At 59.4% G+C, this 14094-nt stretch overlaps 1 protein-coding gene across 7 annotated transcripts in view; it reads left to right on the top strand.

The window, feature by feature from the left end:
- Kif25 (kinesin family member 25) overlaps positions 1-14094 on the top strand; it is a 39715-nt gene that overhangs the window by 18343 nt on the left and 7278 nt on the right. For all 7 annotated transcript variants that reach the window (XR_007109589.1, XM_047559469.1, XM_047559471.1 and 4 more), the window contains 5 exons: positions 119-155; positions 5466-5533; positions 6358-6432; positions 8379-8528; positions 13282-13458. Coding sequence is in view for 6 of the 7 variants with exons in the window: in XM_047559469.1 (XP_047415425.1) it covers positions 119-155; positions 5466-5533; positions 6358-6432; positions 8379-8528; positions 13282-13458 (507 nt within the window). In the remaining variant the exon portion in view is untranslated. The remainder of the gene's footprint in view (positions 1-118; positions 156-5465; positions 5534-6357; positions 6433-8378; positions 8529-13281; positions 13459-14094) is intronic.

Below are 14094 nucleotides of genomic sequence, written 5' to 3'. Positions count from 1 at the left end.
GGAGCCAGGGGCAGGAAAGGGACCCAGCCTGGAGGCAGCAAGGTGTTCCCAGCAGGGACCCCGGGCGTCCGGAAGGAAGCGACTGCCGCGGGCATCTAAATGTCGTTTATCCCCACAGCACCGTCTCGCAAGGAGCGGCCCACGCCCTGGACGATGTGAGTAGTTCCCGCCTGCCCCGTGTGGCCCGGGATCCTGCCCCAAGCTGTCCCACTTAGCGGGCGCGTCCCTGCGGAGCCAGAGTCTGGGAGCCAGGCAGGGTGAAGAGCATCCAGCCACTTCCTTCTCTCAGCCTCCACGTGGCGGGGTGCGACTCCTAAGGCTGTCTTCTTTCCAACCATACATAGGACTGGGTTTAAAAGGGACATTTTCAGGATCAAGCTTAGTTTTACAAATATGAATCAATTGTGAGGAATCAAAAATTTGTTATTAGAAAATTTGTTATTAGAACACTAATAACAAATGTGACTTTTACAGACTCAAAGTCAGAGAGACTTGGGTTTCCGTTTCAGGAGGCGTGGGGCAGGAGGGTGACTGATCCCAGCCGGCTCCCTGTGCTCAGCCTCCTCTCCTACCAGCCAGCCTCGGTGTGCTGGCCCCAATGGACAGGAGGGATCCTGCTCACCACCACCTCTCCCTGAGCTGGTCTGAAGCCCCTGGTCATGGCCAGCGTGGGCTACCTGTGCACTGGTCCCCTTAGAAAGCTACCCACTCCTGCAGGGGCCCTCTGGAGTATGTTCCTTTTCTGCTGAAAGTTCCTAATATTTTCTCATTTCGCGGATACTTAAGTCACAGACCCGTAGACCTGATGAACTATGTGATTGCGAGGCCGCAGGGCCACCTAAGACATTTGTCCACCACACACAAGAGTAACAAGCACATTCTTTTAGTTGCCTTTTAAGAAGAGTCCCGCTGGTCAGGGACATTGTCCTGTGGACTTGACACCCCTGGGTAGGCTCAGGCAGCTGGGAGAAGGGTACTGTGTACCATGTGCACCTGAGGACCACCTGGGGGTATTGACAGGCACCTTCCCTGAGACCCCAGACCATCTCTGTTCCTCAATGGCCATGAAAAACGTAGGGAGTATCATTTGGCACTTGGTGTCAGGTGTTAGGTGTGTGGTCCTCACCACAGGCTAAGCCACGTGACAGCAGATGGCAGATTTAGGAGGAGGTGTTGTGTTCCTGGCCCTCAGGGAGGGCAGGCTTGGGATGCAGCTCAGGGTGCAGGGCCAGGTGCTGGCCGTGGAGGAAGGACTGAGATGAGGCTGAACGGTCGGAGTGTTGGACGGGGCCCATGGACGAGGACGGGGACCACCAGCCGGGCCCTGGACGAGAAGGTTGGAGCTCGTCAGATACAGCGCAGAACGGTCCAGAGGCTGGGGTCCCAGGCAGTACTGAACCCCACAAGCGTGGGAGTGGCCTGGCAGGAGCGTGACCCCAGGTGGCCTCAGGCCTGGAGGGGACGAGCCCTCTGCTTTCCTCACTGTGTCACGACGCGTGCGTGCCTCGGTTCTGCAGCTCGGGGCCCTGCGCCCGTCTGGCTGAGCTGGAGCTTTGCCACGGGTGCTCCTGCCGTCCCTCCTCCTGGCCCCTGTGCCACCACCCGCCCTCTGCTCATGCATCTGAAGACCTAGGAACTAGCGCCGGGGACCTCGGCGGCACCGGGTGGCTCGCGTGTCCTGGTGGCTGCCTCTCCAGCAGGCGTGCCCGGCCATGCCAGTCGCGCCTGGGTGCTGGTCTGTGGGTACTGTGGCTTTCTGCTCCTCTCAGCCCTCCCTAAGTTGTTTACTGCTTCCCTTTCTTTGAATTTTCATGAGATTGAGTCTCAACACAAAGTCACACAGGACAGAGGTGAGGGTGGAGTTGGTGTGAGCCAGGTCGGCAGAGGCCACGACCCAGGCACCGCCCCGGCCTCGCCCCTCGGCTTCGTCCCCTCGTCTTGGTGGCCAGTGCACCTCCCTGAGCACTCTGCGGTCACTCTGCTGTGCTGTCCTCTTGTGTGTGACAGTCTTGTTCCCCCGGCGCCTGCAGCACTGCCTGCCTTCAGTGCCCGAGAGCCCTGGCTCAGGGCCCTGGGTCTTGCCCACCGCCCCCACGGCCCCAGTGGGCTGACACACTTGGGTGCCACTCATCTCCTTCCCATCCTCGGCACATCCTGCCAGCTGGCACGTGCACCAGGCATCTCAAGGTGGGAGGGAGGTGCGTGTGGTCTGGTGCCCCTGGGGTCAGCAGTGGCCGTGAGCTCTCCTGTCCCTAGCTGGTGAGAGTCTAGCTCCTTCAATTCTCTCTGTTCCTGGAAACCTGGGGGGATGCTTGGACACCCCCTGTGCTATCCAGCAGCAACCCGAGAGGAAGGCAGGGTGAACAAGCAGCAGGATGCTGACCTCATGCCCTGTGCAGGGTCAGTGAGGGACTGGTGTCCGTCTCCGTGGGACCCGTGGCCCAGCATGCCTGGGGCTTGCCTCCACTGAGTGTGATCTGCCCCCGGCGTGCAGCCCGTGTCCCAGCTGTGCTGGCCAGGGGTCACTGTTGGGTCCACGCTTGTGACCCATGTCCCCACGGGCTCATAGGAATGCCCAGCCACAGAATCACACAGTGAATGTGTGGCGTTGGGGCCTTTGTTCCCGACGACTCTGTTCTCTCTTAACCTGGAGATGTGGGTGATTCAAAATCCACACCTACATCATTATTTCACAATATTAAAAAGCACCTATGAATCCGTCACCAAGGTGGAAGCCAGACTCTGGTTCTGCCTGTGTGGCCCGCAGGTTCCTGATGTCCCCTTGTAGGCTGGTCACCCGGTCACCTGGTACTGCTGGTGCCGCACACTGAAAACGGACACGGAATTAGTAGTGCTTATGAACTGCAGGTGCTGTCCTACCCGCAGAGGTCCAGTACGTCTGGAGCACTCCACCCTGAGTAGCTTCCTTCAGGACTCTGCTGGGTCCTCAGGCCTGGTCCTCAGATGTGTCCTCCCAGGAGGGGATCGTGGCTCTGTGTCACCCTGTGGTTTGTCAGTTAGGAGACTCTGACCCATGAGTGGCATCCAGGTGATATTCCCAAAGGATGCAGAGGGGCTGCCCCACCCGAGTGCCCAGCTTGGGTGGGGCTCCCTTCCTGCTACCTGAGAAGCTGGGCAGCCGTGGCCGTGAGTGCCACCTCCCTGGGCTGGCATGGAGGAGAAGCAGGCTTTCCAGTCTGAGTGGAGTTTGCCTTCCTCCTCCTGCCCCCAGACTACTTCTATAAAATGTGAGATTTGGATCACGCTGTACTTTCAGCTCTGAGATTTGGGGGCAGTTCTACGCCCTGCGAGTTTTAAAGCTGGCTGGGACGCTGGAGAGGAACAGGGAAATAGACCGTGCAGGCTGGGGTGCCGCTCGGCCTGCAGCCCTGGCCTCGCCCGTGGGCTTGGGCTGCATCCCTTAGCCCCCAGAAGCCTCAGGAAATGGCAACAAAGCAGCCAGTCGTGGGCAAACAGGGCTCTGAGTCACACAGTCCCCCGGAACCCCGAGGCAGCCCGCAGGGTGGCCAGGGCTGCAGATGAACAGCCGCGGGCCCACGGGCCTCTGGGAATGGTGCCACACCAGGCAGCTCCCACCCGGCGGCTGGAGGAAGTGAGCCTGATCCGTGAGACCAAAAGGCGTGCAGTGTCGTGAACCACAGCTTCCGTGGGGACAGGCTGAGAAGAGCCCCTGAGCGGTGCTGGCCACGGCGAGCACGGCTCCCGGGGACGCTCCAGGTGCTCACCTGCCAGTTCACTGTGGGCGGGGGTCCCGGGAGCCGGGGTGCCTTGGGCTGCAGCTGTGCTTGGGCCTGCTGCGTCCGTAGGGGTCCCTTGAGCTTCAGGCAGGCTCTGTGGACCTCAGCACTTTCCACTGGTGTTTCCTCCGCTGAAGCTGGAGCGTTAGCTCCTGTGTGACGCCTGCAAGGCACGGAGGCCACTCCTGGTGTCGGAGTCAAGTGAGGGGTGCAGGCTAGCGGGAGCGGGGCTGAGGCTGGCCGCAGTGGTGTGTGGGAGCTGGCAGCTGGTCCACTCGCGGTCTGTGGGTGCCCTGGTCCTGGTTGTGTCCGAGCCTTGCTTCTGACTCTTACTGGGGAGTTTGGGGTGTGAGGAGAGCAGGGAGCTGTGTCTGGGCTCATGACAGTGGGGTGCAGGAACCTGCAGTTCTCAAAGCATCGGGGCATAGTGGGTGCTCCCCAGGGCCTCGGCCAGGCTCAGCCTGCCATGCTCCTGATCTTCACCGTGGCCACAGCCTACAGGGACTTGAAGTAAGGGCTCAGTGATCTTCTGCAAGACCTGGTTGTGTCAGGCCCTATGACCTGTTTCAGGCTTCAGGGACTTCGCCTGTTCCCTTCTCCAGTTGGCATCTTGGAGAGACTGCCTTGCAGTGGTGGCAGGGCCTGCATCCTTGGCCGGGCAGGGGCAGCAGCTTGGAGTGGCCAAGCCAGTCTCTTTGGCAGCAGACCAAGCTTGGCCCACACAGGACGTGTGCAAAGCCAACACTTAATCATTTCTCCATAACTGCTGTAACCCGATGCACGCTGGGACTCATGTGGCACTGCCCTCTGTGTGGACAGTGGAGGGTCGCCGCTGTGGCAGCCTCAGAGCTGCGTCGAGAGCCCTCCCCGACCAGGGGTGCGACCTGCGCTGCCGCCGCCATCACAAGCTTTCTGCCATCGATGGTGAAGAGGAGCAGTGCTGGCCGGGCCCGCGGCCGCTCCACCCCAGCCGGGCACGTGCTGACAGGTGTTCATCGCCTCACAGGAACGCGTGATGCTTCCCGTGCACACACTGTACGTTGGCCAGGGCCTGTGAGCTCCACCCAGCGTCCTCTAGACACGGTCTGGAAGAGCCAGTGCTTGGCTGCTCAGAGCCTGCTTGTTGCTCGTGTGTCTCGATGTCCCCAAGCCACCATCTTTTCATGCATTTGCAATTTGTTTTGGAACGGGAACCACTCCGGTTTCGTCTGTTCGCCGTAGTGAGCTGAAGCTAGCACCCCACTTCTTGCGGGAAGGGCCTCAGCTCCTCTCAGGTGGGACGTGCCTGAGGGAGTAGCTCAGCAAGCCCCAGCTGGTGTGGCTGAAGAGCAGGTACTTCAGCTCCACGGCGTCACGGCCGCCCTAGGCGTCATTGCCGTCCCCGAGACGGCAGCGCCCAGGCTGCTCAGGCCGCTGGCCCTGTGACTGTGACCGCCTTCTCTGGGTTGGGTCGGCAGACCGTTCCTCTAAAGGCAGGCAGGGCAGACTGCCGTCCCCAGGCCGTCCGGCCTCTGCCTGGATCACCCACCACTGCTCCGCATCTCAGGCTGCAGGTTCATCAGCAAAGGCCTCCGTGTGTTCCGGTACAGTGTGTGGACAGAACAGGCTGCCACCGGCCCTGGCCAGGCACCGTCCTCTCCAGCCGTGGCTCCATGTTCCATTAGTGAAGCCCTGGCTGGGTCTGATGGCTCTATTTTTTTCTATTAGGAAACTATTCTGGTGAAATGCCATCGTCCTGGCCACCCTAAGATCAACAAGACATATACCTTTGAAAGGTAAGTGCTTTTCAAGAGGAAGCAGAGGCCCAAGGACACACAAAGCATGCGTACTGTACATGGGAGTTGACTGGCAGATGTGCCACGGTTCTGCCTCTGGGGATGGTGCTGAGAGATGACCCTGTGCCAGCCTTTCAGGTAGATCCAGAGTCTTTCTCTCCTGGTTGTTGATAGGGCTTTTGACCTGGTAACAGTGACAAACAATGGTATCCACGTCAGAGGCCTTCCTGGGCAGCTGGGTGCCCATAATCCTGGCTCCTGGGTGGCAGGGGGAGACCCAGGAGGCACAGAAGGGCTGGAAGCAGGGTTGGGAAGCTGCTTATCCTCCCTACAATGATCACCAAAGGATGGAGAGGGGACGCAGACACAGGCTTAGCCCTCTGCTCCTGAGTGCCGTGTCTGAGGACTTTCTTCCTGTCCCTGCAGTGGCCTCTAGCTTTGTGGGTCACTTGGAGATTCAGATTCCTCCAAGTCCTGAGGTAGGTGCTGACCAACATGTGAGTGGGTAGGGACAGGGCATCAGTGAAAGAGCCTCCAGGGAGAAGCAGGTGGAGCCCACAGAGCACACAGGGTTAGGAGCCTTGCAGACCACCAGGTGAGGTCGAGCTGGGTCTCGGGGGCTGGGCTGCCCAGCAGCACTGAAGTGCAAGCCCCAAAGCCACACAGCGGCCATGGGGAGCCGGCCTGCACCCCACGTCTGAGCTCCATAGCAGGGTGCCCCTGTGCGTTCCTCATCCTCTCAGCTTGAGCAAAGCACAGCTTCTCTTCTGCTCTGGACAGGCAGGTATCTGGAGTCCTCCACTGACCCCCTCCACTTGTTTCAGGGTCTACGGTCCAGCAGAGTCTCAGACCGCCGTGTTTGCCGATGTGCGCCCCCTGCTGACGTCCTTCCTGGACGGGTGAGCGTGAACGTCTTTAGGGCTGTGATCACGGCTGCATGGAAATATGAGCAAACGCTTGTGATACAGAAACCAGAGGCAGACGGGGCAGCCAGTGGCCTGGTGCTGGCTGCAAGTCCCACACTGCGCCGTGCTTCAGCCCCTGGGAAGGAGGGGACGCTCTGAGAGCAGTGTCAGAGCGTGCCGTGCCCAGTCCCAGGTGCGCTTGGTCAGTGTGTGGACCTGGCCTCGCGGCAGCTGCCGTCCCCCGTGGCGCTCCACATTTCCGGTGTTGTAGACTTCTGTTGTGAATGTGCCCATCGTATTGGAGGGCTCTCTCTGTTCTTGGAAAACACAACTACTGATTTTAAAGCAGCGGTCTTAGGAGTAAAGAGCTTCTTTAACAGCCACAGAACCAGCTTTGAATATTTAACCATGTCCAACTTCCGGAGGAGACGCCCTCGTGTCTGCCCAGCGAGGCGTCTCTGTAACCGACCTCCACAAATAGAAACTAATCACAGCGTTGCTGTCTGGTAGTCGGTGCACTGGCTGGCCCTGAGGCCTGTGATCTGTGGTGGGGCTGGCGTGGGCGCCGCGTCCACCCCACCACCGGGGGCTTCCGCCCTCGCTGCTGGGCAGCTTCTGCTTCAGCTGGCTTTGTGTCCATCCTCCAAACGGGAAGTCAGCTCTTGGACAGCAGGCCTCTTTCAGAAGTGAGAAGCCATGGCTGCAGGTCTTCCCCGTACTTGTCCGCCCCTCGTGCTCAGGCAGGCTGCCCTGTTCCAGGTGCTGTGCTGCCTGGCTCCACCCCTGAGGGGCAGGGAGACCTGAGGAACCTCCACAGGGTCAGGGGCACAGGTCTGTCTGTGCAAGGTGGGTGAGAGAGGGTGTGGTGGCTCCTGTCACCAGTCCTCCAGCCTTCTCAACCCCACAGAGCAGGCCGCAGCCCACAGCCCCAAGCTGGTCCCTCGTAGCCCCACGGTCTCTGGTAGATGCGATGGCTCCCTCAGTCTGGGCCTTTGGGCTGGTCTTGGCTCTGGACACTGGGTGTTGAGGTGACCATCAATCATTTCCCCAAACCCCTCTGCCCAGGAGCAGCACTTACCTGACTCAGGGGTGAGGTGGACAGTCCCAGTTCAGATGGAGAAACCAGAGCGGAGTGTCCATGGTGAGGGGAGCGCGGGATAGTGGATGCCCGGCCCTGCGGGGCAGTCAGGGTGGAGCACCCTGCAGGGCACGTTTGGCCAGCAGCCACCCGCACCTTTCAGACAAGACCTACTATGGCTGAGGATTGAATTTCGTGTCATAAACTAATTTTAGACATTCCTTCAAGTGTTTCCAGCCTTCCCATTGATGTTTTGGGTTAAATACAAGAACTGGTGGGAAAGTTGGGGATCCATCAGAAACACTGGCCTCCTATGAAACAAACTTGTCCAGTGGCCCCAGTCCGCAGAGCGCAGAGGGCCTGGGCACTCTGGGTTCACCGTGAATGAGGAAACCCCGCAGCCTCTGGGTGACAAAGTGTGGAAAGGTGTGTTAGTCTTAAGTGGAGTGTAGCCATGAGCGCTGCCCACGGACTCTGGATGCGGTGAGCAAGGTGCTCTCAGAACCTGAAAGAGGGGACGCAACCTGCTGCACCATCTCACGGACGCTGTGTTTAATGAGCCTCGTCTATGGAGACCAGCTGGCCTTGGGCCACTCTGCTACTGTGGTGAAAGCTAGTGAGAAACTGGGAATGTGGGAGGGACCCGCTGCCGTGAGAGCCTGGGTAAACTGCGCTGGCAGAGGATGTGAGTGTGGTCCCCACCAGAGACGCCCGGACGCCGCGCAGGTGGTGGCGAGAGCGGCCGTGTGCGTGGGAATCCACCGGGTGGTGGGGGACCCCTTGAGCAGAGCTGAGGCCGAGTGAGCCTGATGGGCGGAGGCGGAGGGGCGGGGGCTGAAATGAAGTGAGTGGTGCCTTTCAGGTACGACGTGTGCGTCATGGCCTACGGGCAGACCGGGAGCGGGAAGAGCTACACCATGTTGGGGCCGCCCTCCGAGGGCCAGCCTGGGCAGCAATCAGGGACGCACGGTGACTCGGGCATTGTCCCCAGGGCCGCCGAGGAGCTCTTCAGGTACCTTTGCTGGTGCCCCGAGCGGGCGCGTGCTGCTGCGCGGGGCGAGGCGGGCGGGGCAGGAGGACAGGTCCAGGGCTCAGTCACTTTGGTCGGCTCTGAGCTGGGCTCACGTGCTTCTGAAAATCTACCTCAGGAGCTTCTTGACAGAGGTCCCTGGGCTCCTCCTGCCCCCCGCAGGGGGCAGATTCCTCCTGCTGGAGGGTCTCCTGTCCCATTAACATGTCCCCACAGGAGACCCCTGGCCCTGGTCATGATGTCACCAACTAAATTAGTCCTAGAAGAACACTGAGAGGGTCCTCAGCAGCCCCCTTGGCAGGGCCCTTGGCGAGGGTGACGGCGACAGTGCGCTCACAGCCCACCCCTCTGGTTTGTGCACTGCTGTCCTGTGCCAGGACTCACTCTGGTGGGAAGAGGCCCACCCCAGCCCACGCTGGCCCGAGGATGCCTGTGGAGCACACAGCACAGCCATTGGCCTCTGAGATCTGACTTTTGTCTCTCTATTTCCTTGTATTGTCCTTTCTTGTCCTGAAACCAGGGACAAACCATGACATAACAACTCCACCACAGCCTGATGCTTTAGTCTCTTCAAACCAATATTCTTTAAATATTTGTGCAAACACGGGTGCGTATCAACTTACATGCACTAAGTACCTCTGAAAACGTGTTGCAAAGTCCTTCCATGTTTTCTGTCATCGGTACCATGTCCTGGGGCACACGCTGCAGTGACAGACGTCCTGAGAATCTCCGGGACACGTGACCCAGGTTGGCGGGAAGTCAACTGGGGCACGTGCCTGTGTGCTTGAGGGGCGGGAGGATGCACAAGCACTTAGTGACCCCTCTGGGCACGTGTCCATCTTGCCCCATCTCCTTGACCACAGCTGGCAGAGCAGGGCCTGTGAGCAGCATCGGGGCCACTGTAGACACGCACGCTGCTGCAGCACAGAGACTGGGCACACGTCTGGGGGCCCTGCCTCGGAGTCACAGTGTCTCCAGATGCCGACTCGGTGGGCTGCAGAAGAGCTGGGGGAGCCCCCCAGGCAAGCCGGCTGCAGCTCGGAGTGTGACTGCTGACTTTAGCACGAGGCACCTCCCCTCATCTGGAGATGGAGGCTGAGAAAGCAAGCAGAGGGGTTTCCTGGAGAGCAGCTGCCTCCACGCTCCCTGGCCTCCTGCTCTTCCTTCACAGAGAGGGGTCTGCTCCTGCAGCCTCTCAGCATCGGCACCCGTAGCCCCCAGACCATCTGGAGCAGTGGAGAAAACAGCCTGGAGGGCTCAGTCCTTAGAGAATCAACTGGAGCTGGCAACAGGCCTGCACAGACGTTTCGTGCACACAGCCAACAGGCACACGAGCGCTCACACCAGCCGGGAGATGCAAGTCAAAACCCCTGTGAGCCTCAGCTCGTTCCAGTCAGAATGGCAGTTACCAAACAGACCTCAGGAGGTGGAGGAAAGCAGCCCTTGCCCGGTGGGAGTGCAAATCAGCACAGCCACCGTGGAAAACAGCAGCGATTCCCTGAAATATCAACAGTAGAACAAGCACGTGACCCAGCAATCCCATTGCCAGGTGCACGTCCAGAGGGAAGGAGTCAGTGCTGAAGGGACCCCAGCTCCCCTGGGCCACTGCGGCTCTGTTCACAGGAGCCAAGACTGGAGCAGCCCAAGTGTCCATCAGCTGAGGATGGACAGAGAGGGGCGGGGTCTGTGCACTATGGACCCGGGTCGCCACAGAAGGAGGGTCCTGTCACTCACAACAAGCAGGATGGCCCTGGAGATCACTGTGCCAAGAGAACTAAGCCAGGCTCAGAAGGACAGGCACCGTGTGACCTCAGTCCTAGTGGAAGCTGAGGAGGTTGATCTTCAGGAAGCCGAGGGCATAAGGGTGGCTCCAGAGGTGGGGGGAGTCGGGGTGTGGGGGGTGGAGACGTTGGCCAGTGGGTGCTAAGTCACAGGTAGGAGCAAGAAGTTCTGTTGTGCTACTGCACAGTAGGGTGACTGTGTGCAGTGGAGGTGCACCTGTATTTCAAAAAGCTACAAGACAGGGTTTTACACGTTCTCACCATAGAGAAATGTGTAGGGTGAACCCGATTTACAGGATGCTGCAACGTGTGCCTGCGTTGTGACACCTTGTGGCACCCGTTGGTATGTACGATTCTTATGCTTTTGGGTGCCAGTCAGCAAGACAGCAAATAAGTCTACCTAAAAATAACCAATGAATCATTTTTCTTCCCGCTACACAAACTTTTAAGGCTCGGAAGCAGCGAGTCCAGGTGACAGAGTGGCGGGAGCTGAAGGTGGAAGTGGGGGAACAGCGGGATCCAGGGTGGATTCCTGCTTGCTTTCCCTTTCAGTAGTGGCAGTGGGACCCTGGGGTGCCCAGCAGAGCCCGGGCTCCTGGGGATGCGGCTCACGGTGTTTCTGAGCTTGGCTTCCTCGTGTCTCCAGTGTGCACCGTGTGCCTGCCTAGGGGTGTCACGATGCACATTGCACAGTGTGTCCCCAGCGGGCACTTACATGCGAGAGGCACATCTCTTTGTCCTGCAGTGCACAGACTGGAGCTTATCAGGACTGGAAGGGCCCGGAACTCAAGGGCACTGGGAAGGACTGCTAGCTGCCCAGCAGCCTGAGGATGAGTCAGGAAAGTGTTTGGGCTGCAGAGCTGCCTAGAGAGGGAGTCCTCAGCTTCACCAAGTGGAAGATCCCTTACAGCTGAGTGTTTTAACTCATCTCATTCCAAAGTGGGCGCTGAAAGGTCTGAGTCTCCTGGCATGAATCATAACCTGACGTGGCTGCATTAAGACCCTCCAAGCAGGACTTCAGATCCCTTCTTCTGGTTGAGAGGCCAGGGCTGGAGTCCAGCCTTTACCAGCCTCCCGTTCTTGTTCTGCAAGAATAAGAATGACAGCCCAAACAGAGGGCCTTCGACCTCTCCAATTCCCAGTCACTGTACATGAGGTCTGGAGGTGCCCAGCCTGGTGTGTGTGAGTCTGGGTGTGCCAGAGTGAACAAGCACTCCGTCCTCCTGCCTGAAAGACAGAATTGTGACACGGGGCCTGCGAATCAGGGAGTGTCTGTATCCTTCATCCTCAAACACAGTCCTGCTAGATTGTGGCTACCAGAGCAAGGCGTGGCTGCCATTTAGAGCGAGACAGCGAGCTGCCCGGGGTTCTGTGCTTTGCCACCTCCCCGCTCCGTCTAAGCTGGCTGCTGGCACTGCGTCCTCTGGCTACATCTCTGCTTCGCCCTGGTCCACCTGATGCGGGGTGCTTTCCTAGGTGCTGTCAAAGGCACCAAGATGAGTGTGTGTGACGAACGCTCTGCCCTCGAGGAGCCCAGAGGGGGAAGGGATCAGTGGTTGTGGTCAGGAGGACATGTGCAGGACACGAAGCAGCTGAGGGGACGTGGCGGGAGGAGGAGCCCCTGCGGTGCTGCCTCTGGAGCCTCCTGGGAGTCTGGGGTGGCTTTCAGCCTGGGCTGACCACAGGACACTGCTTTCCATGATGACTGTGTGTCTTGCCTGAGAAGCATTTTGCTGCTTAAAGGAAGATGGTGGTTTTCAACCCACTTCTAGAATCCATCTGACAACTTGATGAGTGTTTTAAATAAACTCTGGGGTATTCTGTGGATGAGAAGTGTCTGCTTCAGGATCCGTGACCCTGTGACACACGGCCCCACAGAGCAAGGACCGCTCCGCACGGGCCATGTCCTCCCGGTCGCCGGCTCTGCGCTCCTCTGGCACCTTGCCCACACGCTGCCTTGTGAGGACAGCCGAGACTGGACCCTGGCCAGAGATTACCTGGGAGTTTGACTTCCTTCTCTTTCACATTGGTCTGTCGCTTTCGTCTGCTGTTTGCTGTTAGAAGACATCAGTTTCTTGTTTTGTCCCCAACTCTCTCTAGATCTGGACTAAAGACTCCTTCTAGCAAAATTTGGACAGGAAAATCCCAGCTGGACTTGCCTTGAGCGCAGCGTCACTGCTCTCCCCGGGGCCTGTCCCCGTGGGCAAGAGCATGCAGGGTGGGGTCAGCTGACCTTACTGGGCCCATCAGGGAGGCAGCAATCTGGAAGGCCAGCTTCGTTTGGCCTTTGACCTGGGACAGGTCTGGTGGGAGTCTTGTCCGACACCAGAGCAAGAGCAGGAGGACTGTAGGAGGGCAGCCTGTGCTCTGGGGTGGGCGCCCCTAGGTGAGCGCCCCTTAGTTTGAGTTCTGCTGTGGTCAGCATGTCACACTTAAAAACTGAAGCAACATGAGGCCCCAGTTGTTTTGGCGAGCTGAGTGAGTACACGGGGGGCCAGGGGAGCTTCGGCTGAACGGCATGAGTGGACTGGCCAGAGCCCTCTGGACACAGCCTCCCTGAAGCTGGAGGGTTCAGACACAGGAGCCGAAGGCAGGGGACGCCACCCGCCTGGCCATCTGTAGCTCATGCTAGGCCCCCACCATGGCGAGCCAGCTGCGGTCTCTGGTCCTGGTTGTGCACCCATCCTCCTTCACCTGGGCCAGGCCCCGTGGCTGGCGACTGTGGCAGCAGCTGATCTGAGCAAGACTCCCAAGAAGCACCTTTGTCCCTAGGTGCTGTCCACCCTGCAGTTCAGATGGGTCCCTTCCCAGCAACCTGGGTGCTGTGAGACCCGCCCTGCAGCCGCTGGACAAGCTCTGTGTCTGCTGGGGCCGGGTCGCGCCTCTGTCCATCAGTCCCGTGGTGCGGGGGCTGGGTCGCGCCTCTGTCCATCGGTCCCATGGTGCTTCCCCAGGCTCATCTCCGAAAACTCGCCAGGAAGGCCCACGCTCGAGGTTTCTGTCCTGGAGATCTACAACAATGACATTTTTGATCTCCTGGCCAAAGAGGACTCTGCAGCAGTGTTTGGGGTCAAGCGTGAGGTGGTGACAACCCAGGAAGGACGGACGGAGGTCCCCCTGCTGACCTGCACGTGAGTTACTGCTGGCCCACCAGGGGCAGTTGCCACTCAGGGGCAGAAGTCACCCCCAGCCCAGGCAGAGCCAGCTGTGCAGGAAGATCAGGGCTGGCGTCGTTGGGACGGGTCACATGGCTTCAGTGCTTAGTGTCCGTTGCCCAGTTGTTAGTTCGATTTAAGCATTATCCTTCCTTCCTCCCTCCTTCCTTCCCTCCATCCCTCCTTCCTTCCCTCCCTCCTTCCATCCATCCCTCCTTCCTTCCCTCCCTCCTTCCCTCCTTTCTTCCTTCCTTCCCTCCCTCCCTCCCTCCTCCCTCCTTCCTCCCTTCCATCCATCCCTCCTTCCTTCCCTCCCTCCTTCCATCCATCCCTCCTTCCTTCCCTCCCTCCTTCCCTCCTTTCTTCCTTCCTTCCCTCCCTCCCTCCCTCCTCCCTCCTTCCTCCCTTCCATCCATCCCTCCTTCCTTCCCTCCCTCCCTCCCTCCTCCCTCCTTCCTCCCTTCCATCCATCCCTCCTTCCTTCCCTCCCTCCTTCCATCCATCCCTCCTTCCTTCCCTCCCTCCTTCCCTCCTTTCTTCCTTCCTTCCCTCCCTCCTTCCCTCCTTCCCTCCCTCCCTCCCTCCCTCCCTCCCTCCTTCCCTCCCTCCCTC

Source organism: Sciurus carolinensis, chromosome 7 (assembly GCF_902686445.1).
Source record: "Sciurus carolinensis chromosome 7, mSciCar1.2, whole genome shotgun sequence".
NCBI classification, from domain to species: domain Eukaryota; kingdom Metazoa; phylum Chordata; class Mammalia; order Rodentia; family Sciuridae; genus Sciurus; species Sciurus carolinensis.
Note: the sequence above shows the minus strand (reverse complement) of the source record. Positions and strands in the feature narration are given on the sequence as shown.